Below are 25220 nucleotides of genomic sequence, written 5' to 3'. Positions count from 1 at the left end.
CTATTTGTAGCTGAATGTGCTCAATTGCAACTAGAGTTTTTAAAGTTATATACTCCAGAATGCCTTGAAATTCTTGAATCGCTCAGACAAATAACAGACACGAATATTAATTTAGATAAATCATAATTTATTATTAAAAATATTGTCATATAAATGTATTATATTGATATGTACATATACATATCGATGTATTAATTTTCAATAAATAATATAAAATGCAATTATGTTGAAATATATTTATTATATTCGAATATAGGATTGATACATAGAATGTATTCATGATTTATATAACATAAAACAAACAATAGAGATATTTTTTATCGGATACAATATAAATTTGCATTGTAATAAAATTATGATATATTTTTAAATTTCATTAAATATCTTACTTTAATATCGATTATATTTTATGACGGAAAATATAATAGAAAAAAAATTATGTCATTATGTTGCACCATTTGGAAGAATTAAAATATAAATGTATTTAAATAAAATAAAATAAGAAAAATGAATTTTTTTATTTTGCGAATACGAGAATATTGTTAGAAATTATCTATTATAATCGTGTGTTATGCTTTTCGATATTTAATGACAGTTTTGATATATTTTATTACACAATTAATTTTTTTTTTTTTTTTTTTTTTTTTTGCGAGGCATTCATTCATTCGAACTTTTTATTTTCTTTATGAGTTTAAAACATGATTTTTTGATTTCTATATTTATCAATAAAATAATTCTCATGATCATACTCATGATTTTATTCAAATTTTTCTTTTTTAAAAGAAACACAAATAAATAATTTTATGTTTAAAAAGTAATAAAATTTTTGTCGAAAGTTATTGTCCTTTATCATTTGTTGTTGCATTTATTATCAAAATAAAAAACACCTCGCAAAGAGAACATTCTTTCAATTTGAAATTTAACCATCTCTCTTTTCTTTTTGTTATTAAATGATATCAGAATATATAATTATACACACAAATACTATAATCATTTTTATCGTCGTGTTCTCGAATCGATTTGAAAATATTATTCGATTTCTTGATCTTTTTTGTCTGAATTCAAAATACTCTTTCAACAACAGTTAACATAACTTCCTATTATTAAATAATATCCTATTATTAAATAATATATTATTTTGAGTATCCTAATCTTATTATCTAAATCTTACTATACTATATTTTTAATTGCAAACAAAATGAACAAAATATTAAAAGTTGATAAAAAAAAAAAGAAACTCGATTCGAGGTCACTGATTTGTTGGAGGTCAAACACATTTCTCAATAAAGCATTCTCGATGTATTATAGATGCTGTATCACTTAAACTTCATCATTCATTTTCTATCAATCCGATTGTTGAGAGCTAATTGCATCATAACCTGTATGCAATCGTCGTCCACTATAAGGATAATTAAGATAACGATGCCAATAACGATAATGATATCTTCGTAAACAAGAATTGTTTCCATCGAGACGACATTGATCGGAAATCGCTGTTGGTGTTTGTAATTGCGATAATACCAGAGCTGTACTAGCACAAGCTTCTCTGCTCTTTGGCCCTTCTCTTATTTCTTGAGCATCACAGATTTTTCCTGCTTCCATTGCATAGTTACCTAAACATTCCTCTTCTAGATCATTTTGTACCTAAAAATTATTAGTTTTTATTATCTAAAAATATTGGTTTATCATATGCTACTAATATTTAAAATATTTTATCATTATTTGTAGATTAACCCATGAACTTTTCAAACAATTAGCGAATTAAAGATATACAGTTTATAATATTTTTTCCAGTTTTGATAAAAATATAGATATGTATAGACTTGATATTACGTATATGTAAGTACATGTATACTTACACAGGCCTTGCAAATTTGAAGCATAACGCAAGGAAGATAGAGTATTTGTGATTCATCTCCACCTAAAGTATCTACGACTCTGCATCGTTTTTCGATCATTTTTAGCTCAGGACAAGCTTTATTTTCTTCCATACCTTTCACAGAATTTTAATACAGTTTGAAATTTTTTAAGATTAAGAAATAGATACATAAACGATAATATTTTTAATTGAATTTATACCTTCAGTTTCGATTAAATTGTTAATGCGTTTGTCTTTGGATTTAGGAATATTACTATTTTCTCGAAAGTTCGAAGATTGATTATTCTGTGCATAGATCGCCTTTTGAGCCTCTATTCTAGCCGCAACATTGTTTCTGAGATCGTTTAGAGCTTTTCTCATTTTCTCAAAAGAATACGCAGCAGCCATACGAGCCATTACCTTATCTTTTACCTATTTTTTTTTAATTTAAATAAAAATATTATAAAAATGATAAAACATTGTAATGTTAATTATTATGAACATTGATTAATTTCTTTGAATATATTACACCTTTTGCATATCTATATCTTCTTCAGAATTTCCATATCTCATAGCTTCTTCAAGAATCAAGTCTTTAATGTTTTTTTGTCTCGAATCCAATTGGTTCAATTTATCTTTCCCTTCGTTAATTTCCTTTTCGTAATCTCGTTCGTTCGGTCTCAGATTTTCCACCATATTCTGACAAATGCATAATTAATTCAACTATCGTAGATTGTTTATAAGAGAAAAATTATTTAAGATTATTTTAGAAAAAGATTTCTTTTAAAGATATTTGTCAATGCGTCAGATATATATATATATATATTATAAACGCAATTCATTACGGAGAAAAATAAATAATTACATAATAATAATTATTTTGATTTATGATTGTAAAAAACACTTAGAAGAAGAAACAAATGACAACAAGAAATAAATGAGATAATTACTTCATAATATCGCTGTAACATCCATTCATCATCTTGAGTTTGAGTTCCTTGTCCAGCCATTAATGCAGCCTTTTTCCTTCTTTTATCGATACCAAAATATTGAGACCAATCGACGCTCTTCTTCCTGACTTCAATAGACTTCGATTTATTTAATTTTGTTACATTCTCTTTTTGCCCTTTTGATGGCAACATCACTTTTGGCGTCTCCGAAGAATTCTCGTGTTTATGCTGATCCCCATGATCGTGCTCATGATCGTGCTCGTGATCGTGATCGTGATCGTGATCGTGATCATGATCGAGATCGTGATTGTGTTCATGATCATGATTCTTGTAGTTATGCGTATGATTTTGATTATTCACAGATTGGGCGCCAAATAATGCTCCTAAATCTTGAGCAACCTTGAAAAATAAATTTATTTTCGCATTTTAAAATGTATTTATGGGAATAAAAATGGAATTATATATTAAAATATTTCATTAATTTCTAGAAATCGATTAATTACCTTAGGATCGGTAATTTCTTTCTTGGTAGGCATGGCTTTCGGGCTTCTTTTAGCCACGAAATAACGTTTAGCCGTGTTTCTGTAGGTCCTCATAGATCGTTCTGTAGGATATCCACCATTCATGTTTCTTTGTTCATCCATAGATAGGTACAACAGATTCGGATCTTGCTCCCGATCGTTGAATTCATTTTCGTCGGATATTCTACCTTGTCGAATCGTCGATTCTTTGTTTAACAATGCTCCCCAGGACATTGGACCTGAATTTCTACTACAAATCGTTTAACATATTTCATTATTGTTAAAATAATGATGCGTTTATAATATTCCATATCGTATTGAATTTTTTAAAAAATATCATTTTTCTTTATAAAAAAAATTATCAACAACTCATAGATCACTAACTCGTATATCTTGTTGCCTCGATCGCCTCTATATCGATCGTAAAGCATCTGACGAACGTCCACGTATCCTTCATCATCCAAGTCTCCAAGATTATAGGGAGATCCATCCTGCAACTCCTCCAGAAGCAATTTCGTCAACTCTTTATTATCGACGTTTAATCGATCGGAGTTAAAATCTCTCTTACGACTGGAGCTTCGTTCACGTTCTCGAAACAGCGATGGGACTTGCTCCTCCTGAACATTGTCAAACGGTTCAAATATATACGTCCTAGTAGAGAATAATATCGAAAAAAAAAGAGAAAAAAAAAAAATAGAGAAGAGAGGGAAAAAACGAATACCTGTTGCGGAATGCTTTCCAAATAATCGATCAACGCCCTTTCGAGTAGTTTATTGTTCAATTGAAAACCGTTCCCTACGGTCTCTAATTGTCCAGTTTCTGGAAAAAAAATTCTCCTTTCAAAATTATTATTCCTTTTAAAATTATCGCACGAATCATTATGTACCACTAGGCAAGAATTCTATTTCCTCGTCTTCCTCTCCCATTTCCCTTTCTCCTTGGTATTCCCTATCGAGCTTTCTCTCTCCTTCTCCTCCGTGATATTTAAACGAACGAAGGTCATTGTAATATCCTTGCGGATTCTTATCCAAGGATCGTTGTTTCCTAATAACAGTGTCTGGACCGCTTCTCAATAACTCGTCCGCCATATGATGGACGGGCACGGGCACCATTGCTATTGCTGACCCCGTAATCAAAAAAGTCACCAATATCCATTCTTGCGATAACATTTCCCCTTCAAAAATATAATAATTTATCCAAATTATATATGTATATATTTTTTTTTCATCTATTATTGTCAATTAATATGATTAGGCGACATCGTACATTTTTATTATCTCGTCAATAGAATACGAAAGATAAAAGAATCTCGAGAGAATATATTTGACGATGGAGAAAATTAATATCGGGATTAAGGGCATTGGCAAGGATAATCGAGACGAGAAAACAGGTTAGAGTTTCATTTAATCAGCTTTAAATCGATTCCTTGAAAAAGGTCAGCGAAATCCGTTAACTGAAGACGTAGTAGCGAAAGCTGATGATGCAACAGGGATCGCTCTATTCGATCGATCATAGCTGCGAGGAATCGAAACATTCGATAATTATCACGTCTTCTCGGTAGTAATTCATATTACTATCATTTTATGCGATATACGTGCGAAATATTCGATAGGTCGACAAATAACTCGATCAGAATTTATAACGAAAATACATGAATTGTAACGAAAATACATGATTTGTACATAGATAAAACAATATATCGTCATTGAAGTTATTTTCCGTTATTGTTGAAATAATTTTTCATTCTTCTACAATAACAATTTCAAGGATAACGTGTTCGAAAAATAGAAAAATTAAAATTTTAATTCTAACGAAAACCTATTTTTCTTTATTGTTCGTCGCCATTAAATCGATAAATTTTCCACGCATATAATCAGTTTTAACTGCGAAATTTCATTAATATTTATAATATTTTTTAATTTTTTAGTATTTATGCATTTCAATATTTTACGCTAATAATAATTTAATTTATGCAAAATTAAAAATTAATTTATGCAAATTTTAAAAGACCAGAATGAATAATTATTGTGCATCGACAAATGGAAATATATATTTAAATACTATAAATATGTATTTAATATTTGAAACGAAGTAATCTTGAATATTTAAAAATTGATAATTCCTTATCGAAAATTTGTCTCTTCAATTTCATTATCATTATTCTAAAAATAAAATAGTAATTTAAAAATGAATTTCATTTAATAATGATAATTTTTTTCCACTCTTTTTCTATGGTATAGATATTCATTCATGTTCAACGCAAAAACTTCTCGTCACAGTCAATGATTATCTGCTGATCATTTATATATGTTACGACTATAACAGATGGTGAGGCTAGACTCGAATTGTCGATATTAATTTCTCATGAGAGAATGCAAAAAGCGATATATAAAGTATAATTATCGTTTTTATTATTAAAAAAAAAAAAAAAAATTAAGAATGCGAGGAACAATTTATAATTAAATTATATAATTAATAATATAATTAATAAAATTACAATTAATTATAATTAAATTTATCAACGAGTTAGAAAAAAAAAATTGAAAAACTTAAATTCATCTAATTTTCGTCACCTAATTATCGTCAATTGCTCAACTGTTAAATAACAAATCAAGAAATTGAAGAGATTAAACAATTTATCTTTGCGTATCAAGTCGATTAATTTAAAAAGAACTAAGATTAAAGAAAAAGAAAAAAAAAGGAAGGATATCGCGGCGAAGAACGTCGTTGTTTCTTTCTTTCTTTTTTTCAATCACTTACTTGCTTCCTTAATTATTCATTCGAACACGAGCCAACTTGTATCCTATTTATTTTACGTGTTCAACCTTCGTCCACAGCTTTCCCACCACGTTGACGTGATTCCTCCACGGGTTGCATGGATATCTGCCGATCTGTTCTTTCATGATTACGACGATGACGCGGTCTTTTATACAAGGGTGGTCGGGATCGATAGAAACGCGCATGGAATTAGCATGGAGCAGCAACAAGTAAAGGCGTGTGGGGTGTGACTGAGGGGGAGAGCACGGCGAGGCGGAAAATTGTAGGCGCGCGTGCCTTGCCAACTCGATACATGTTTCGTGAGGTTAAACGGGCCTCCCCAACTTGTTTCCATCTCGAGGCAGATGGATGATGGTCGTTCGTACGGGACTTAAGGACTCGTCACTAACTTCCTCGTTGATATTTCGTTCTCGTTCGAGGCACTTTTCCTTCCCTTTGGGAGATGAGAATTCTTAGATCGCTCGGACAACTCAGCCGGGAATTTAATTCAATTTCCAGATTCTTGCGATGGTTGAAAATCCATGGTTGGATCGTTCCTCGAAAAAAAAAATTACGAAAATTAAATTACGAATATTGGAATATCTATCGGAATTTAGTTTTCAGACGAGAATATTTTAAATTATAATTTGCTTTTCATTGAAGGGTTGCTTATTATCTATTTTTAACTACTGACTTTTTGGAATTTTATGGGAAAAGATTCCCAAGCTCATGTCAGTTAAAAAAAAAGGAAAAAAATAATTGTATCGACACAGGATCGTATTTAAAGAAAATATCAATATCACCAATTTGAAAGATCTTCGAAAACGTTTTTGTCAATTACGAAGAAAATCGAGTTCAATTTAATCACGAAGAATAAAATTTCAAATTTTTAATTTTTCCCGTCATTATTTCGAACAATCATCGACAGAAATTCGACGTTGTTAATGTTTTTCATGAGAGAAAAAGAAAATTGGAAAAGACACAGAGGGAGGGGAAAACAAGAAGGAATTATACGACATGACTAGAACAATAATATTATCCACGATATACAACGATAAGCGATTGGTTATCAATGATAAGATTTATCAAACGTTCGAACGAGCAGTGGTCGCGATAGAATTATCCACGGATGACTATAAGACCAAAAAACGAGTTATTCCATCATCAACTCGATTCAAACGAAGGAAGAAAAATTTCCTCGATTATTACATTCTTTTCTACGAAAAAAAACATTTCAACTCTGATAATAATCGCAACTGATCTTGTATAATCCCTCTCGTCGTTCAGATATTAAAATTAATTAATTAATTTGATAAGGTTTTGTTGATTACAAAAAAAAAAGGTATATTTTGTTTAATATCAAAATATCATACTTTTGAAAAGCACGATGAATTCTCGTCACTCTCTCCGGGGGCAAAATGATGGGCAACGAGCTTAATTCCTTCACATCAAAGACATTAACTGGTAACTTCTTTCGATATGTAACTTTTATTATTATTATTATTGATTATAATAAACGATAATAATAGTAATTGTATTTAATTACCTAAGGTACACCTAATAAAGAAGAAGAGGATTCCAAGTATATAGAAATGCAAGAAAATACATTGTCCCCTTCACCCTCAGTCTCGAAGACTATCGTTATCACAGTGCAGCCACAAGGTAGGCTGATATTAGTGATGAAACGTGGAATGCATCGATAAAGTAAAAAACGAATAAAATAAAAGTGAAATCCGATGTAATATATTTTAAAGTTTGCCAAATTTTGCGAAAAAATGAAATAATTATCACACGAATTACGTTATCAATGATAAAATGTTATAATTCAAAATATAATTCTCATCTAGAGCCTCTTTTATCTAGCTATAAAAAAAAAAAAGAAAAAAAAGAAATTACAATTTCTTCAACGTTAAATTAAATCTGTGTTTAGATCTCTGGAAAGCATAAAGGTTAATCATCGAGACAAATATAACTTGGAATAATATCCAATTCTGTTTTGATCAGGACAAATTGAAGAGTTAAGAAGACCGATACCTGTGAGCACGTTGGATTGGATATCGACTCCGAGATCGCAACTGACAGTACTCTCGGGAAACCATTTCTTGGCCAATGTGGAGCAGCTAGAAATACAACAGATTGTTGATTTAAACACACGTTCGTAATTTACTTAAACGGAAGAGCAAATTAACGAGCGAATTAAATTGAAAAAAAAAATATATATATCGCTTATTCAAAATCTATTTTCTATATTAAGTTAAAATATATGTACAGGATGCCCCAAGAAACATTTGTTAACAATCCAAGAAATTCCCGAGGTAATTTCAAACAATATTTTCCTTTGGAAAAAACTTTCATCACGGCCTTGTTAAACTAGTCATTAACAAAAAAAGTCACTGGTCAATCATACATCACTGGAAATATTATAGTTTATTCATTGTATAATTTCGTAATATTATTCTTTATATAATTTTTTACCGATAAAAAAATATTTGCCGTATTCAACGCATTTTCTTCGATATATGTTGCTCAAATGTATTTCGTGCTCCGGCACTGTCAACGAACGCTACTGTCCACGGCTCAATTAAGTTACGTAATTGGCCAATCATGGCTTTTTATTACTCGTCAACAAAGCCGTCGAATATTCGCTCGCAAAGGAAAAGTATTGCTTAAAATCATCTTACGAATCTCCAGAAAAAATATGTTTCCATATTTTTGGGACACCCTGTATAATAACAGAGAAAAAGTGACAAGTCGATGATAATTTATTCGTTTCATTTTTATTACCAGTACTTGGTAAATCGGAAAAAAGATTCCAATATAGAGTGAAAGTACCGAAAGCTGAAACATTATTCTTGGCAATGGAAGAAAAAACCGAGAGCCGATCGAGTGAATGGAATTGTTCCAACTTGATACACGATCACTTTGTGTTAAATGTTGTAGACCAGTCCGGCGAATCTGCATTCGTCATGAATATGGATACGAGCCTGACGTATATTTTCAATAAATTACACGTGAGTTAAATTTAAATGAGATAGCTCGATAAAAAAAAAATGAAAATTTCGTTGCAGAGGATGACGGTGAAAAGCAGAAATTTAATTGGCACGGTGGAAGAAAATTTTAACATAATAGGTTCGAGTTTCACGGTATACGATGCGATACGGAACAAACTTTGTAACATATATGGTCCAAATGTGTGCGGTTGCTGTATGTATCAGGAAGCACAGTTTCAGGTCCGATTTAATCTATACTCGCATTTATTATACATTTACTTAATTTATTTAATTTATTTATGATAAAGAGAAATGAAATATATATTGATTCTACAGGGTGGTCTACAGAAATCGATAATTAAGATTTAATTAATTGGTAATTCTTGAGATGAAATAATTTTTCTCTTTGCGAAAATATTATCATTGCGAGTTGTGCAATTGTATTTTTCGTTAATAAAACTGAAATGAAAATTTTTCGCGAAGAAAAAAATTTGCAGTTATCTCAAGAATCATCAATTAAAGCTTTATTACAATCGACTTCTAAAACACTCTAAAAATAACAAAATTATTGAAGACAACAACGTTAACAAAGTTAGAAAATGAGTCTGTTTTTACATATCATTTATATATAATAATATATCGATTTATTTTAGGTCATTTCGATTGATGGTACTCATCAAATGGCATCTCTTATGCATCAGTGGGACAATAATCTTCATGATTATGTATTATTAATTACATTTCCTACGGAAATGAGCACAAAACTTAAAAGTTTACTTCTCGCTGCAGCATTTCTTTTGGTATTTATTATATATTTTATTTTTATAAGAAAGCTTATATTTTATTATATTTATTATATTTTATTTATTATATTTATTTTATACTATTTTTTAATTTTTAATATAAAATATTATATATGATTATATATGATTTAAAATATCTTTCCCCATATACAGATTTTTATAAAATTTCATTTTGTATTATTTGCATGTTTTAGGAATATATGTATTTCAAACAAGTAAAAAGATCATCTCGAAATTGATCATCAAACATTTATCGATCCTAAATAATTTTACTCTGTTCCGATAAAATTGAAATGATTATAAGTAATATATTTCATTATGTATTCATAATATATTTTAATTAAAATGATCAGCTTCTATAATGAATGTAATTTTTATAACAAAATAGTAATAATTTTATAACAGAGGAAAAATTCTTATAATTTAGAAAATAAATCTTTACATAATTTCTTCACTTTATTATTTATTATTATTATTAGATATAAATTTTTGAATATAAAAGAGCTCAGATATTGAATGTTATTTTTTTTTTTTTGAAAGATTAATAGAAATAAAAGAAATGAAAAATCTGAATCCAGTCAAGTATAGCCGGTGTTATCTATACAAATAATAAAAATAAAAAGTTATGAAAGACTTATATACAGTACAATCAATACATATATGCAGATCATTTTAAAAATATATAATACTTTGTATTAATTTTAAAATATTATAAATTTATAATTCAATATAATTGCATCAATATTTAATTAATTTATATAATTACTATTTTTTTGTTTGTATTATTTTTTTTTCTTTATTGTTTATATTTTCCTTATTTTTTATAATAAATTTTATAAAATTCAAAAATAAAATATTTTTTGTATTAATATTATATAACCAAAATTTTTCGTGAAAAATTATTAATAAAATCGATTAAAAAAATTATATAGTTCTATTTAAAAAACATATTTAATCTTGTTCTATATATTCAAAAAAAAAACAATATAAAATTATATTTTCTTCGAAATTCTTTAATTTTTATCTGAAATATTTTTCAAAATATTTGACAATGAATTTCATTAAAATGATTATTTGAAAAATAATCAAAATAATTTTATTTACATACTTCATAGTATATTTATATTTAATTGTATTAATGGTTAGAATAAAAAAGAGTATTGAGACGTTCTATATAATATCGATCTATATAATATCAAATTTTAATTTTAATTGTTTTACGTCTTTCTGAAATATATTTATTTTCAAACATAACAATAATTTTACAATTACATTAGTAAAATGAATTAATCAGATAAAATTTTACTTATAAAGATATAAAATTTTGAAGATATTTTTATAAAAATTGATAAAATTTGATAAAAAAATTTCAATAATTTTAAAATTCATGATTAAGTATGAATATTTATATAATTCAATATTGATCTAAACCTTTTTACAATTTTTATATTTATTTATATTTTATATTTATATTTATATATTTAGGCTGGATGTAAATTAATTTTATCATCACAAAGAGAAACAAAATTGGAAAAACTAATTATATAAAAATATCATAATATCGCAATATCGGAAGAATTAAAATTTATCCTTTAATTTATTAATGAAAAAACAAAATATTAAAATAAATATAATGTTATATGTTATTGTTCTATAATATAAATATAAATATAATATAATAAAAATATAATATAATACGGTAGACAATTATTTGTAACCTCAATTATTCAAATTTGCATTTCTAAATTGCATCATCTTTTCGCGTCTAGATAAGCAATCAGCAGCGATTAGTAGTTATTTAATGTATAAATTATATGTTACGTCTATATATTTTACGATATATACATTATAATGCACATTTCAATTTTTTCAGTAGTAGCAATTATATAGTGGCTATTATATATATTCAATTAATAATTTTATTGTAATTTCTATAATTATATAAAATTATAAATATACCTAAATTTTATCAAATATTACAAATATCATATATTTCAATTTTTCGAATTATTTTCGAATAATTGCCGTTCTAAATTATTTCTAATTAATCAATTATCATTAAATAATCTAATATCTTGTAAGCTGTAAAACTTCTAATATATACTGTGTAAGTATTAATAAATATATATTTATTTTTTATACGTCGTTAAAAAAATATCTTTTTTTATTTTCCTATTTTCTTATTTTAATTTTATTTCAGATTAATTTATTTAATATAAATTAACAAAATGGATCTTTTAACTATAATTGGAATGATAGTTATAATTTATTTTCTTATTTATATTATATTGCCTTGGTTTTTGGATTGTGATTTATGCCTTGCTTTTTATGAGAAATTTGGCAAACCTATAAGTAATTGATATATATTATATATATTATAATAAAAGACAATGATTCTTGTACATATAACATTGTTGAAACATTTTTATTCTTAAATATTTAATATTTTTTCAATAGGTTCTTTAGAAGGAAAAATAGTATGGATAACTGGAGCATCAAGTGGAATTGGAGAAAATCTTGCATATATTCTAGCAAAGGCTGGATGTAAATTAATTTTATCATCACGAAAAGAAACAAAATTGGAAAAAGTAAAAACTAATTGTTTACAAAGTAAAATATTTATATAATATTTATATATAAAATATTATTACTTTTATCATATTTTTACTTAAGTTTTTATCATTTATTTATTTTCAGAGAATAAAAATTTGAAAAGTTCAGACATTGAAGTGCTAGTTTTGGATATTCTTGACATAAATAAACATGAATTAGCTTTCAATACTATTATTGCTAAGTTTGGCAGAGTAAATATATATATATATAAATTAAATACTTTTTAACATGAAATTTAAATTTATTATCAAATTTTAATTATGTTTTAAATTAATTTTAGTTGGATATACTTGTAAATAATGCAGGACGATCTCAAAGAGCAAAATGGGAGAATATTGAATTATCTGTTGATAAAGAAATGTTTGATTTAAATGTGTTTTCAACAATAGCTTTAAGTAGATTAGTAGCAAAATATTTTTTTCAAGTGAATAAAGGTCATTTTGTAATTAATTCAAGTATTGCTGGTGTTACAGTAGTACCATTTTCTGCTACATATTGTGCCTCAAAATATTCCTTACATGTAAATATTTTAATTTCAAATAATATAAATATAATTCTTTAATTGTCAAAAATATATATCATTTTTATATATAGGCATATTTTGAATCTTTATCTATGGAGAAAATAAATAAAAATATATCTGTTACCATAGTATGTCCAGGACCAGTAGAAACTAACTTTTTAGCAGAATCATTTACAGAAAAATCTGGTGAAGTATGTTTGAATTTTATCTTTATGTATATCTTATATATTTATATTTATAATTCTTTATATGTTTTACACAAATATATTATTTTATAGAAATATATAGTAAATGAAAAAGAAAAACCAACTCATAGAATGACTGCTAAACGTTGCGCTACATTGATAGGAATAGCAATAGCAAATAAGTTATCTATAGTGTGGATTTGCAAATCAATTGTACTTCAAATGGTGTATTTACGAATATATTATCCAAATATAGGAACATGGTATGTTGATACAGATTTATCAAAATTTTAATTAAAATATTTTATAAAATTATTTTATATTTTAGGATAATTAAGCAATTGGGAACAAAATTTTTGCATTATTTACGTGATAACAAAAGAAATATTGAAAATAATAAATAAATATTTTTTTATATTTATTAATATTTTATAATAAAAATTATAATAAAATTATTATATAGATTATATTTATGTTATGAAATAAAATTATTATAAATTAAAATCAGAGCAAAATTATACTCAATTATACTTTTTTATTTTATTAATATGATTATATTTGATTTATATTTGATTATATTTTATAATAATAAATATGATAAATTTATTTATCATATTCTTATATTTATATTACATTATTCTAATAAACATATTATGCTTCATTTTTTATAAGCATTTCTTTTCTATATTTCTTTCCTTTTATTATTGCATCTTTAAATAATTTACAATAAAGTTTTATAGCACAAGGTGTATCATCATTTCCAGGAACAGGATATGTTATAAGTTTAGGATCACAGTTTGTATCTACAATACCAATTGATGGAATACACATTTTGGCAGCATGTACCACTGCTGTATGTTGTTTAACAACAGATTCCATAGTATTTAAAAATATACATAAATCTGGCAACCTAGTAACTATTCCAAATTCTTGTACAGCATTTGTAAATGTTCCAAGATTCCATTTCCTAGTATGAGCATATTCTTGACATTCCTTTGCAGTACTTTCTACAAGATAAGAAATTTGAGGATTTTTTGCTATGAATAAAATTATTCCATTTTTGAAAGCTACATGAGCTGTGAAATTTAATGCCTGTCGTAATAATTCAGCACTTTTATCTAAATCAATTATTAAATGACCTAATCTAGATCCAAATATAAAAGGTCTCATATGATCATTTAAAGATCCTTCTTTATGACCAAAATGTACTTTTGCATCAAATAAATCTTTAATGGTAAACATATTATAAACATGAAAAAAATCTGGATGATTTAATGGATCTATTTTTCTTAGATCATCTGAAATTAAAATATTACAGATTTATATTTTATTTATAAAAAATAAAATATTAATAAAGTAATAAAAATAAATATTAAAATATTTTTACCATCTGAAATTTCTTGTTTTGGTTCAGTTGATGTTGATAATTTATATTTCGGAAGATATACGAAAAATGATCGCAAAATACTTGACTCTCCGTATACTACAAAAAATGTGTTTTATATTTAAATATATTTAAGAAAATATTAAAAAAGAAAAACGTGAATAAATAAAAATATTTACATTTAGATGAGAATGTTCGTGTAATATTAGAAATCATCTTGATTTTCTTAAATAAAAAACAATTGTATTATTCAAATCGTTCTATGTAATAGGTTAGAATTATTTTTTAATAATGTTATTTTATTGTGTTAAATAATGTTAAGTATTAAATTTATTTTTTCAAAATGTAAAATAAATATTAACACTGCAATATCATATATTTCACTATACGTCTTTTCATTATAATTTCGGTATATATGAATATATTTATATAAATATATTTATATGATAAGAGTAATTTTATAAGTTCACAATAATATCTCTGAAAATAAAGTATTGCACAATTCAAATAGTTAATGAATTTTGTTTTATATGTTTAAATATATAAATAATAAAACATATATTTTATTTCATTTTTTCATAAAAAACTGAAATAGATTAAATAGACTTAATAAATTAATAATAAAATAAAATAAATAAATAAAGAATAAGAAAAAGTGTATATTATAATAATGTATTGATATATTTTAACTTTAAAATTATTTACACCTTAAAATGAAAAGAATACAATACTAATATATTAATTTTATTTTTTTTAATAAAATCTTTTTAATAAATAAAAAATTATATAGATTTTTAAAATGCAGAAAAAATATTTAATAAAAACTAGAATAAATTAAAATTATATAAATTTTTTAATTTTTTATTTTTACATATTGTTTTCCAAAAAGAGAACTATTATAAAGTAAAATACATTCAAATAATTTTAATATTTAATATTTATTAAAAAGTTATATAACTTAAATAAATCAATATATATTATTAAGTTTTATTTTATATTAAGCGAATATAAATAAAACATACAAAAGATAAAAAAAACCTTTTTCTTTTTTATAAAATTGTTGTTCGATATAACACAAAATTCTATAACATGGTAAATCTATACTGTATTTCATCCATGCTATTGTTGTGTAAAACATTTAATAATATTAATATATAATATATCAACGATGAAATTTTTGGAAGAATTTTATATAACATAAATTAAATAACATAAATTTCATACAAATAAACAGACAAAAATACAAATGTTTATTTAAATGATAAGTGTTTTAAATATTTTTCAGTAAGATATCGATAATATTAATATATTTCTGTGTTTCTTTGGATTGAGTGAAAAGTTATATATAATTTTCGATAAATATTCTATAAATTATATTATATTCAATATATATTTTTATTTATAAATTTATATATTTGTTAGATAAATCGCATAATTTTGTGATGAAAATGAGTGACGAGGAAGATTGGGATGTAGAACAACATAAGACAGAACATGAATGTGATGAACATTGGGAACTTAAACGCAAATTTCTTTTAGCACATAAAAATAAATTTCCAGAAGACGAACTTGTTTGTTTAGCTCAAGTATTTACGAACATCGAATTACTTGGCTGCAGGTAATTTAATATTTATAATCTTTTTATATTTTGTACATTTAGTTTGTTTTACAATATGTTTATATATATTTATTTTTAATATTTAATTTAGATATCCTAAAGAGACAATGCAGTTGGTTGCAGAATTAGCTCAAGATATTGTTAGTGAATACAGAGAAAAACAAAAGACTAAGTTGCAAAGAACATTTGTAAAAGCTTCTGATGCTGCTAGTTCAAAGGTTAAAGGTATATCTAAGAACTGTGAGTTCTATTATATGTTAAATAATTATGGAAAGGAAAAATTATAAGAAACATATTTCATTTTTAAATACATACTTTTAAAGAATATGTTTTTAGGAAATATTGCCCCAACATCAAATATAGTTGAATCATCAATGCAATCACAATCAATAAAATCATTTTATGACACATCTCACAAAGTACTTGCAAAACGAAGAAAATTGGAAAAATCAATATTACCATTTGGTAATATTGTTATAATAGAAAGACCTGGAGATATACCACAAAATATACTTGCTCATGCAGTTAATGCATCAGGAGGAAATTTAGAATGGAAATTTGATAAGATTAAAGATTCTTGGTATACATAACATTTTTTCTTTTATTTTTTTTTTCTCAGAATTATTTATTTTTATTTTTTTTTTACAGTAAATGCAATATTTTTGTTAATTCAAAGTTATTAGCAGAAGCTTGTGGTTCTAATCAAAAATTAGCAAAGAAAGAAGCATCTGTTATTGGATTATATGAACTACAAAAATATTATTATACAATTAAGGTTTGCAATAAAGTTTTTTTCTCATTTTCATATATACTAAATTTTTAATTTAAAGCATATTTTAATACCTGATTAGATTAAGCATAATATAAATAGAAATGCCAATATTATTGCAACAACAATGATAAAGAATATATCAAAAGATAATTATATTTCTGATGACAACATTGGAAGAAAGTTAATGAGATTAATGGGTTGGAGTGGTGGTGGTCTTGGTAAATCACAACAAGGAATAATAGAACCTATCATGTAAGTGTAACTTATTTTACTTTATGAAATGAATAATTATTTATTTATATATTAATTATATATTTAGGATTAAGCATCAAATTAGTAAAGAAGGTTTAGGGTTAAAATCAAATTTTTGCTCTACGAATGACTTAAAATTTAAATGTAATGATATATTGAGGAAGTATCTCACAGGTGATATGAGAAATGATTTAATATTTTCTACTGATTTTACAAATGCTGAAAGAGCAATAATCCATCAGTAGGTATTTTGTTAATAAAAATTTTCAAAAAATGAATAATTCATTGAATTAAAATATAAAAAAAGATTTTCAATATATCTTTTAATTCTTTTAGAGTGGCAAGACAACTGGGTTTAAAATCACATAGTTATGGTCCTAAAAATCAGCGAACATTAGTAGTTTCTCGAAAAATAGATGTTCAAGATTTAGTTGAAGAATTAAAAAGTCTTGGAGGAGTTACTAACAAATATGAATTAATTGAACCAACTGAACAGTAAAAAGAATAATACAATTATTTTTGTATGCATAATGTAAATTTTTTGCCAAGATATAATGGCAATTGCAATGTGTACAAATTTTATGAAAATTAAATTAAAATATATAATATAAATGATAATTTAAAATATATATTATCTCAATTTTACTTTGTATTTGATTTTTATTATGTAAGTTATTTTATATTTTCTATTAGAATATGAAATAAAATAAATTAAATCTAAAATATTAAAGCATTATTCTTTTTATAATTTTCTTTTAATTTGAAAACAAAATTACTCGCTATTATATAATTGTATGAAATTTTAATTTTCTTCTTGAAAAAAAGTTATCTTCTTTTTGAAAAAAAGTTCCTTGCGCTAATTTTTATATTCATTGAATAGAAAGAAAAAGAAATTTTTAAAACAGATATATAATATTTAAGAAATTACAATAATTACGAAGAATGTGTGTATGTGTGTGTGTGTGTGTGTGTGTGTGTGTGTGTGTGTGTGTATGTGATATGGTTAGGTACAATTTCAATTTCGTAAAATAAAACTGAAGAAACATTTATTTAATGATTCGCGCGTTGAACTTATTTCCAAGAACATTGTATTTTGTTTTAGTTGATAGAAGTACAAAATTTTAAGAAGCAAGATTGCTTACAAATGTACGGGTACGTCGCAGTTGCCGTATAATAAGAATGCTTTGGCAGTAGAACAATCAAAAGTTGAAAGTAATATAGATACAATGGTGTGTTATTTTTTTATTACATTACCACACTATTTAAATGTTGATAACTAAGATAGTTAAAAGTGCTTATACGTATATATATATATATACGCTGTACACCTCATCAATTGACAGAAATATGTGTATAATGCTCGTACACGCTGTAATAGATTAAATAAATAATATAATATTTTTTATATAATAAAAAAAAATTATTTTTTAAATATTTAATACAAATTGAAAATTGTATTTTTTTTTATTTTATTTCAAATAATAATCCTTTTAGTTGAATGCTATGGACGGATTATATAGATGTTCTATTACAATTATTATAATTTTTATAATGCTTTATTAAATAAAATAAATTCCACATTCAACTAAAATTATTGTTTTTTATTTTAATTTCTGTCTTTATAAATCTTGTACAGTGTATTAATTAATAAAAATATCATAGATGCTATAACAAATATATCTAATTCTTATAATTCATAAAAGAAATGATAAATTGATTTTAATTTAAATGAAATAAAAAAATGAAAGACAATTATAATAAAGATTAAAAAAAAAAAACATGCGGCGTATACAAGCATCTTAGAATCTGTCGTTTAAAAACAATGAAAATGTACTGCGCCGCACATTGTACGCGTCTAGATTCATTAATTTTAATTGCCACCAGAGATGAATGATATACTATCTTAAATATAACACATTAAAATTGGGGATAAAAGAGAAAAGTAGAAGAAGATGAGGAGATTAAAAAGAATCAAGACGTTTTCGAGGCGGAGATTCGGTTCGTCTTAATCCTTTAAAAAGAAGAAGCTTTTCTTAAAGCTTATAGGAATTTCCCTCAGGATTCTGTCTTCGGTTCAGGCCCTACATTGAACCGTAATTGACATCTAGAGGGAACATTGCATCTCTCTTTTTGTCATTTTTTCTTCACTTTTGTTTTATATATCAAAATAATATATTTTCTATCTGATAAAAGTGACTCCTTTGTTGATATGTAATTATATATGTATAGACTTATTAATTAGAAGATATATCATTGATTGACTAGAAGATATTACGCTTAATAAATAGAGATGCACTTCATCATTATACTGAAGTCTCTCTAAAGCAGAGCTGATTATTTGTTCTCCATTTTGTATTTGATACAATTAATATATTATTATAGTTTCCAAATTTGTGAAAACTATGAACATTGTTTAACTTTTAAAAATTAAAATGGAGAACTAACTGCTAGAGAGAGTATTCGACACTCATCTCCAAATTAGATTAAATTATTGATATGTATTTATATTGATATGTTATGTTGCATTATCATAATGAAAATATTAATACATTATAGCGTTATATACTTGCTTTTTCATTGTCATTATCATCGTTACCATCGTCTTCTTAAGTAAAGAACATATACCCTGAAGGAACGCGATACTATGCTCGATTTGTACCTGCTTCACTTCTCGTGTTTAAAATAGACATATGTATATATGTTTTTTATATACATATACGTATATAAGTATGTACGTATACGTAAATGTATATTTGCATTTATATATATATAAATGATTCGTATATTTATATTGGATTAAAGTTAATCAGTTGCATAGCAAGAAATTTAAACTATATAAATAATTTTACTATAATGTGTTTCAAATTTAAATTAACAGAAAAGTAAACAAAAAATTATATAAATTAATTGAGATGTTCTTTTTATATCTCTTCCATCGTTCTTTTTTTTTACTTGAATAAAAATTTGTTCCAATAATATTTTAGTGAAAACAATTATATTGTAGAATGATCGATCCAAAGATTATCAAAGACTTGCATTGATCTTCTTATCTTAACGAATATAATGAATAACGAAAGAATATATCAAGGTAAGTCTTTTACAAAATATTACAATTAAATTATAACGAGCAGTTTGACGAGAAGGAACTACACATGAAACTGGTTTATCTACGTATTTCTGTTTGATGTGTATCGATGAGGAATAATACATACGAGTATTTCGTTCAAAAAAAAGCAATAATAGCTGCAATCTATACAACAATAGATATTTATAGATTCTAAATATTCTTTAATCATTTATCTTGTGTTTTAAATATTAAAATAATTTATTTTAAACATATAATGGAAGAAGACTTATCTGAAATTTATCTGATTGTCTTTCACTTATTTAATTATAGATAATTGTATATTTTATGATATTTCATGAAATATGTTTAACCTAAATTAAATATTAGTCAACGAAATACTGGTGTAAAATCTAGAAACAATTCAACTTCGATACGACGAGAAACTGAAATTCGTAGAAGGACCTTTACATACGGTACTGTACCAGCAGTAATTATTTAGTTTTACAAGCATGTAAAAGTGCAATAGATGTATAAGTGTATATATGTATATATACTTATATATACTATATACGTATATATACGTATATTGTATACAATAATTCTGTAATGAAAAACACATGCAGTATTCAGTGTTTGAAACTGCAAGATAGATTTTTTCTTATACATAAATTTACATATGCACGTATTTTCGAACATTACGAATATTAAAAATTATAGAAAAACCAAAGCACAGCTTCGGTAATATAATAAAATACGAGTAGAATGGGAGTCTGATGATAATAAAATTTAATTTAACATCAAATATTGATATATTTACGCTTTTTTATACGCTGCATTAAGCATTAATTTAAAAAATCAGAGATCAATAAATAATGAATTACTTCGATTTACTAATTATCGATCAATTCAAAAATTGATTCAAGAATCAGAATTCAATCTAAATATAACATTTCTTTCAATTTTTATCTAAAATTATTAATTAAAATATGTAAATAATGTTAAAAATAATTAAAAATAATTTATTCAATAAAGAATTCTTTCTTTCCGTGTTTCTAATGATTGCATGTTACAGTTTAATCACAGAAAAACTTAACTTAGTATTAATCAAATAGTTAATTAATATATTGATCATATAGACTATATTATAATTAATATATATATTCATAGTTTAATTTTAATTGAATATTCCAATAAAATATAATTAATTAATTTAATAGTTATAACTACATATAATTGTTCATCATTATCAAAAAATTTTTATCAATTATGTTTTTCATTTTTACAAAATTTCAATTTTCAAAATGTATAATATCACAAAATATAATTTTTTATTGAAGTAAATCACATGCCTATTGCAGCGCGAAAGTAAGTGATGATGTAAAAACAGATATACAAGCATTAACCTTGACATTTAGAAAAAGTTTAAACATCCAGTACTCCCCCTCTCGATAGCAATAGATATCTCTCAACTTATCTCGGTACTCGCTCGATGTATTTTTTTAAAAACAAACAATGGTAAGAAAATATTGAAAGGAGCGAAAAGGAAAGTAGAAATGAAGAAAGAGAAAGAATAATAAAATGAAAAAAAAAGAGGTGATCATTTTGGAAAAATTAGTCAAAGAATCTTCTAACAATCTTTCTAGAAATATGATAGTGCGATTATAACACGATACAGCCAATGTATATACGTTATAGTCCCTACATTTAAAAAAAAGCTTATTCAGTCGAGAAAACCAGTTTTCACGAGCTTTTCAAGGAAAAATTTCACGTCTCCCAATTCAGAATCTTTAATACCTATTGATTTCAACATGCCTAGATCGCCATTTTCCACTGCCATAAATACGGAGCGCAAATGTTCCAAATCTGTACGTAACAAATGCAAGGCTGCACCAAAATCCTCGATCGTCTGAGATTCTAGGAATTATAGTTAATTCTTCTAAGATTTAATGTTATTTATTATATATATATATATTTATTACATATATTATTCAATATATATAATAATTTACTTAAAAATTTTTATCTATTTATTATGAATGTTTTCAAAAATTATCTTTAAAGAAAATTGTAATAATTACCGGAAAGCGCTATAGCAACTGTATTCACTCCACCAAGAGGTTTTAAAGTATCCCGCGCTTTAGTCCCGAACAATTTCTCAAGATAGTTTGGACCATGACTTGCCAACAATGACTGTAGAAAACTAGCAGTTTCCTCTACTGGTGGTCTTTTCGCTAAAATAAATAATAAATAATAAAACATTTTAATCAAATCTTAAATATTCATATAAAAATTTCTTATAATTATCTAATTTAATATCAATATTATTTTATACCGTTTTTGATATATTATAAGAATAAAAATGATTATTATTTATATTTAATAAAATAATCAATTTCTATGCATGTTATATCTTATACATGTTATAAGTAAAGAATGGGGAATCAATTCTACAATATATAAATAAATATATCAATCTAGTGATCAGTTAAAACAACTAAACAGTAGTTATTGATAAGCATAAATCAGATATGCCTAAAACTCGATATATATTTTTTAATGCAAAAACTTTCTCGAAATCTATTCCAATTTAATCTATTTCAATTTTTAATTTTAATTTTGATATTAGATTAAAATTTGATAATAGATTAAAATTTCATTGAATTAATTTTTTATTCATATAAGACTTAATTAATTAAAAAATTAATTTTAAGAATTAATAAGAATTATCATTTTATATTATTTTATATTTAATAAGATTAAGAATTTGTTTTATTATTATAAAAAAAAGAGTCCAGTAAGTCCAGTAATAAATCCAAAAAGTAAGTTTTATTATAAAGAATAATAAAATATAAAGAATAAGAATAATAAAGAATAATAAAATTAATTAAAGGAAATTAGAAAATTTTACCAGCTGTACATAATCGCGAATCTTCATCATATCCATCTTGACAATCGGGAGCTCCGTCACACAGATATTGAATCGAAATGCATGTATCGTCTCCTGGACATTTGAATGGCTCATATGGACGACAAGCATCTCCTATAATAATAATATTGATGATAATGATGATAATGATAATGATAATGATAATGATGATAAAAATAATAACAAATTTTATCACTTTTATCATTATTTTATATAATTAATTTATTTTAAATAATAAATATAAATAATAAATAATAAATAAAAATTTTTTAATAATATATAATATATTGTGTGTATAAAATGTATATATAGAATGTGTATCATATACATCTTCATTTCATGTGCATATGAATATACATATATATCAGAGCACGCGTATACAATGTGTGTGTGTGTGTGTGTGTGTGTGTGTGTGTGTGTGTGTTCGAAATATATTCGGATCAGAAATTTAATTGTACAGAACAAAATAAATATAAAAGTTGGATAGATAATTCAAAAATATCAATTGAAATTTATTCATTAAGTTATAAGCAATTTAAATTTGATGAAGCAAAATAGAAGTGGAATATGACAGTAGTGTAAGCAAAAATGTTTCATTCTATTTTTATTTTATTTTGTCTAACGCAAATTTCAATTATTTATAACTTAATAAATAAAGTTTAAATAATTTTTTTATAGAATTTTATATTTGTTTCTCGAATCGACTCTTCAAAGATAAGGTTCCATATTATGAACTTTATCATCTTATATGATTATGAATATATGCATTAACTTCGTAAATGGTAATGTTCAAATTAGCATATACAGCAATTAATTATTAGTGGTTACATACATATTGATTGATAAATATTCTTAATTAAGCGTATCATCAATCATTTTCTCAATCAATTGATACATATTTTAAAAACATTTAAATTCGCGAAATTATATAATTCGTATTCTCTACAATTCGTAACTACAAGAAATTTCATGTTGTTTATTACTCAAAGGATTTACCATTGATAAAATAACATCTATTGCTGGCATAAATTATCACGTTGCATTGAATAAACCACAACGTCTGTATCACGAAGATGAATCGTGATATGTTTAATGTACCACGTGGATTCAAATTGCCACTTCAATGATGTTATCTATCAACACAATAGATCATTGTATCAAGATTAAAATTTACATGATGTATCATAGACTTTGGATAAAAATGATTTATCAACGAGCATAAATAAAGAAAACATACATTTTAAAAAAAATACTCTTGAATAAATGATATCTATTATGCATACATTCATAAATTATTTCAATATAATACTTTATCTATGCAAAATATAATTATATTATTTAAAATATAATTATATTATTATTGTCAAATGCAATTACTTTTATAATCTAAATAGTTTAAAATTTAACAATAAAATTAATTGAACTAATTGAAATTATATTCATTTCCCATTAATTAAGTTTAAAACATGAATAAATACTTACCTGAACGTTTAGTGTTGAAATGACCATAAAATCGACTTAAGTCGATCGCCATGACAGCACGCGGAAAAAAAACGCAAGCACTTAGGGCGAGGCTAAGCGCAGCTACACTAGTGTAAAGTCTCTGAACCATTCTTAGTCAATAGATAATTAAATTGATCTTTCAAGAAGGCAAGTTTCACGCGCACTTCGAGATTTTCTCTACAATATAAGAACACAGAACTACCCTCTATCAATAATATCAAAGAATATAATTTCTGAGTTCTTTGCTGAATATTATATTATAGTGATAATTGCTGACACTGTTTTTTTAAACAAATATACACATATGGTTTCCTCGTTTCTACTTTTTCACTTTTATAATTTTTTTTTTCGTTTTCACAGCCACCTATCGTCTCCGTTTGACACCGAGTGGCTAACGCGTGACGCGATATACAAGCACTGTGAATACACCTGCGTACTTATCACATACTACATGTCAAATACGTAAAGACCCCACTCCTTTCAGCCGTGTAAGCTCAA

At 25.1% G+C, this 25220-nt stretch overlaps 6 protein-coding genes across 14 annotated transcripts; 3 read left to right on the top strand and 3 right to left on the bottom strand.

The window, feature by feature from the left end:
• Nucleotides 1–221: 221 nt before the first annotated feature.
• LOC107995805 (uncharacterized) lies at nt 222–6231 on the bottom strand. Of its 4 annotated transcripts, none has more exons than XM_017053481.3 (10): nt 6090–6231; nt 4216–4503; nt 4051–4148; nt 3714–3946; nt 3312–3579; nt 2809–3207; nt 2390–2557; nt 2080–2290; nt 1860–1993; nt 222–1644 (listed from the first exon to the last, which is right to left on the bottom strand). In XM_017053481.3, exons 2-10 carry the CDS (start codon nt 4496–4498, stop codon nt 1345–1347), a joined length of 2094 nt encoding a protein of 697 aa, XP_016908970.1. In that variant the 5' UTR covers nt 4499–4503; nt 6090–6231; the 3' UTR covers nt 222–1344. The 4 variants fall into 4 exon arrangements, with proteins under 4 accessions (XP_016908970.1, XP_016908971.1, XP_061938275.1 ...); XM_017053482.3 differs by having other exon boundaries at nt 3312–3576; XM_062082291.1 differs by lacking the exon at nt 6090–6231 and adding an exon at nt 4596–4933 and having other exon boundaries at nt 3312–3576.
• Nucleotides 6232–6642: 411 nt separating this feature from the next.
• Nucleotides 6643–9297, top strand: LOC107995806 (uncharacterized). The gene is made up of 5 exons (XM_062082319.1): nt 6643–7550; nt 7638–7748; nt 8091–8240; nt 8874–9075; nt 9155–9297. The coding sequence occupies exons 1-5, from the start codon at nt 7505–7507 to the stop codon at nt 9159–9161; spliced, it is 516 nt and encodes a 171-aa protein (XP_061938303.1). The 5' UTR covers nt 6643–7504; the 3' UTR covers nt 9162–9297.
• An 868-nt stretch (nt 9298–10165) lies between these two features.
• On the top strand, nt 10166–13871 carry LOC107995741 (dehydrogenase/reductase SDR family member 7). 2 transcript variants are annotated; one of them, XM_062082308.1, is made up of 9 exons: nt 10166–11682; nt 11753–11986; nt 12080–12231; nt 12337–12489; nt 12553–12683; nt 12773–13012; nt 13087–13206; nt 13294–13463; nt 13529–13871. In XM_062082308.1, exons 3-9 carry the CDS (start codon nt 12108–12110, stop codon nt 13602–13604), a joined length of 1014 nt encoding a protein of 337 aa, XP_061938292.1. In that variant the 5' UTR covers nt 10166–11682; nt 11753–11986; nt 12080–12107; the 3' UTR covers nt 13605–13871. The 2 variants fall into 2 exon arrangements, with proteins under 2 accessions (XP_061938292.1, XP_061938293.1); XM_062082309.1 differs by having other exon boundaries at nt 10166–11986; nt 12577–12683.
• On the bottom strand, nt 13716–19886 carry LOC107995810 (small ribosomal subunit protein uS2m). 5 transcript variants are annotated; one of them, XM_017053495.3, is made up of 4 exons: nt 19797–19886; nt 14764–14809; nt 14588–14683; nt 13716–14498 (listed from the first exon to the last, which is right to left on the bottom strand). In XM_017053495.3, the coding sequence occupies exons 2-4, from the start codon at nt 14798–14800 to the stop codon at nt 13852–13854; spliced, it is 780 nt and encodes a 259-aa protein (XP_016908984.1). In that variant the 5' UTR covers nt 14801–14809; nt 19797–19886; the 3' UTR covers nt 13716–13851. The 5 variants fall into 5 exon arrangements, with proteins under 5 accessions (XP_016908984.1, XP_016908983.1, XP_061938300.1 ...); XM_017053494.3 differs by lacking the exon at nt 19797–19886 and adding an exon at nt 18369–18507; XM_062082316.1 differs by lacking the exon at nt 19797–19886 and adding an exon at nt 15607–15695.
• On the top strand, nt 16027–17951 carry LOC107995809 (NF-kappa-B-repressing factor). Its single transcript, XM_017053492.3, has 7 exons — nt 16027–16202; nt 16294–16427; nt 16539–16782; nt 16851–16977; nt 17054–17226; nt 17294–17467; nt 17563–17951. The coding sequence occupies exons 1-7, from the start codon at nt 16027–16029 to the stop codon at nt 17723–17725; spliced, it is 1191 nt and encodes a 396-aa protein (XP_016908981.2). The 3' UTR covers nt 17726–17951.
• Nucleotides 18256–25211, bottom strand: LOC107995811 (prohormone-4). Its single transcript, XM_017053497.3, has 4 exons — nt 24702–25211; nt 23202–23333; nt 22372–22524; nt 18256–22207 (listed from the first exon to the last, which is right to left on the bottom strand). The coding sequence occupies exons 1-4, from the start codon at nt 24829–24831 to the stop codon at nt 22014–22016; spliced, it is 609 nt and encodes a 202-aa protein (XP_016908986.1). The 5' UTR covers nt 24832–25211; the 3' UTR covers nt 18256–22013.
• Nucleotides 25212–25220: the final 9 nt, after the last annotated feature.

Source organism: Apis cerana, linkage group LG11, assembly GCF_029169275.1.
Source record: "Apis cerana isolate GH-2021 linkage group LG11, AcerK_1.0, whole genome shotgun sequence".
Lineage (NCBI taxonomy): Eukaryota > Metazoa > Arthropoda > Insecta > Hymenoptera > Apidae > Apis > Apis cerana.
Note: the sequence above shows the minus strand (reverse complement) of the source record. Positions and strands in the feature narration are given on the sequence as shown.

Excerpts from the sequence above, each read along its gene's own strand:
- LOC107995805 (XM_017053481.3), bottom strand. The coding sequence starts at position 4,498 with ATGTTATCGCAAGAATGGATATTGGTGACTTTTTTGATTACGGGGTCA. Across the intron at positions 3,580-3,713 it reads CGAGGCAACAAGATATACGA|TAGAAATTCAGGTCCAATGT; the intron begins GTTAGTGATCTA and ends AACGATTTGTAG. Across the intron at positions 1,994-2,079 it reads CAATTTAATCGAAACTGAAG|GTATGGAAGAAAATAAAGCT; the intron begins GTATAAATTCAA and ends ATTCTGTGAAAG.
- LOC107995806 (XM_062082319.1), top strand. The coding sequence starts at position 7,505 with ATGATGGGCAACGAGCTTAATTCCTTCACATCAAAGACATTAACTG. Across the intron at positions 7,551-7,637 it reads CACATCAAAGACATTAACTG|GTACACCTAATAAAGAAGAA; the intron begins GTAACTTCTTTC and ends TAATTACCTAAG. Across the intron at positions 8,241-8,873 it reads GATTGTTGATTTAAACACAC|TACTTGGTAAATCGGAAAAA; the intron begins GTTCGTAATTTA and ends TTTTATTACCAG.
- LOC107995741 (XM_062082308.1), top strand. The coding sequence starts at position 12,108 with ATGGATCTTTTAACTATAATTGGAATGATAGTTATAATTTATTTTCTT. Across the intron at positions 13,207-13,293 it reads TTACAGAAAAATCTGGTGAA|AAATATATAGTAAATGAAAA; the intron begins GTATGTTTGAAT and ends ATTATTTTATAG. Across the intron at positions 13,464-13,528 it reads TATCCAAATATAGGAACATG|GATAATTAAGCAATTGGGAA; the intron begins GTATGTTGATAC and ends TTTATATTTTAG.
- LOC107995810 (XM_017053495.3), bottom strand. The coding sequence starts at position 14,800 with ATGATTTCTAATATTACACGAACATTCTCATCTAAAT. Across the intron at positions 14,684-14,763 it reads ACGAACATTCTCATCTAAAT|TATACGGAGAGTCAAGTATT; the intron begins GTAAATATTTTT and ends CATTTTTTGTAG. Across the intron at positions 14,499-14,587 it reads AAAACAAGAAATTTCAGATG|ATGATCTAAGAAAAATAGAT; the intron begins GTAAAAATATTT and ends TTTTAATTTCAG.
- LOC107995809 (XM_017053492.3), top strand. The coding sequence starts at position 16,027 with ATGAAAATGAGTGACGAGGAAGATTGGGATGTAGAACAACATAAGACA. Across the intron at positions 16,428-16,538 it reads TGCTAGTTCAAAGGTTAAAG|GAAATATTGCCCCAACATCA; the intron begins GTATATCTAAGA and ends ATATGTTTTTAG. Across the intron at positions 17,468-17,562 it reads GAAAGAGCAATAATCCATCA|AGTGGCAAGACAACTGGGTT; the intron begins GTAGGTATTTTG and ends TAATTCTTTTAG.
- LOC107995811 (XM_017053497.3), bottom strand. The coding sequence starts at position 24,831 with ATGGTTCAGAGACTTTACACTAGTGTAGCTGCGCTTAGCCTCGCCCTA. Across the intron at positions 23,334-24,701 it reads TTTCAACACTAAACGTTCAG|GAGATGCTTGTCGTCCATAT; the intron begins GTAAGTATTTAT and ends TTATTATTATAG. Across the intron at positions 22,208-22,371 it reads AGTTGCTATAGCGCTTTCCG|AATCTCAGACGATCGAGGAT; the intron begins GTAATTATTACA and ends TATAATTCCTAG.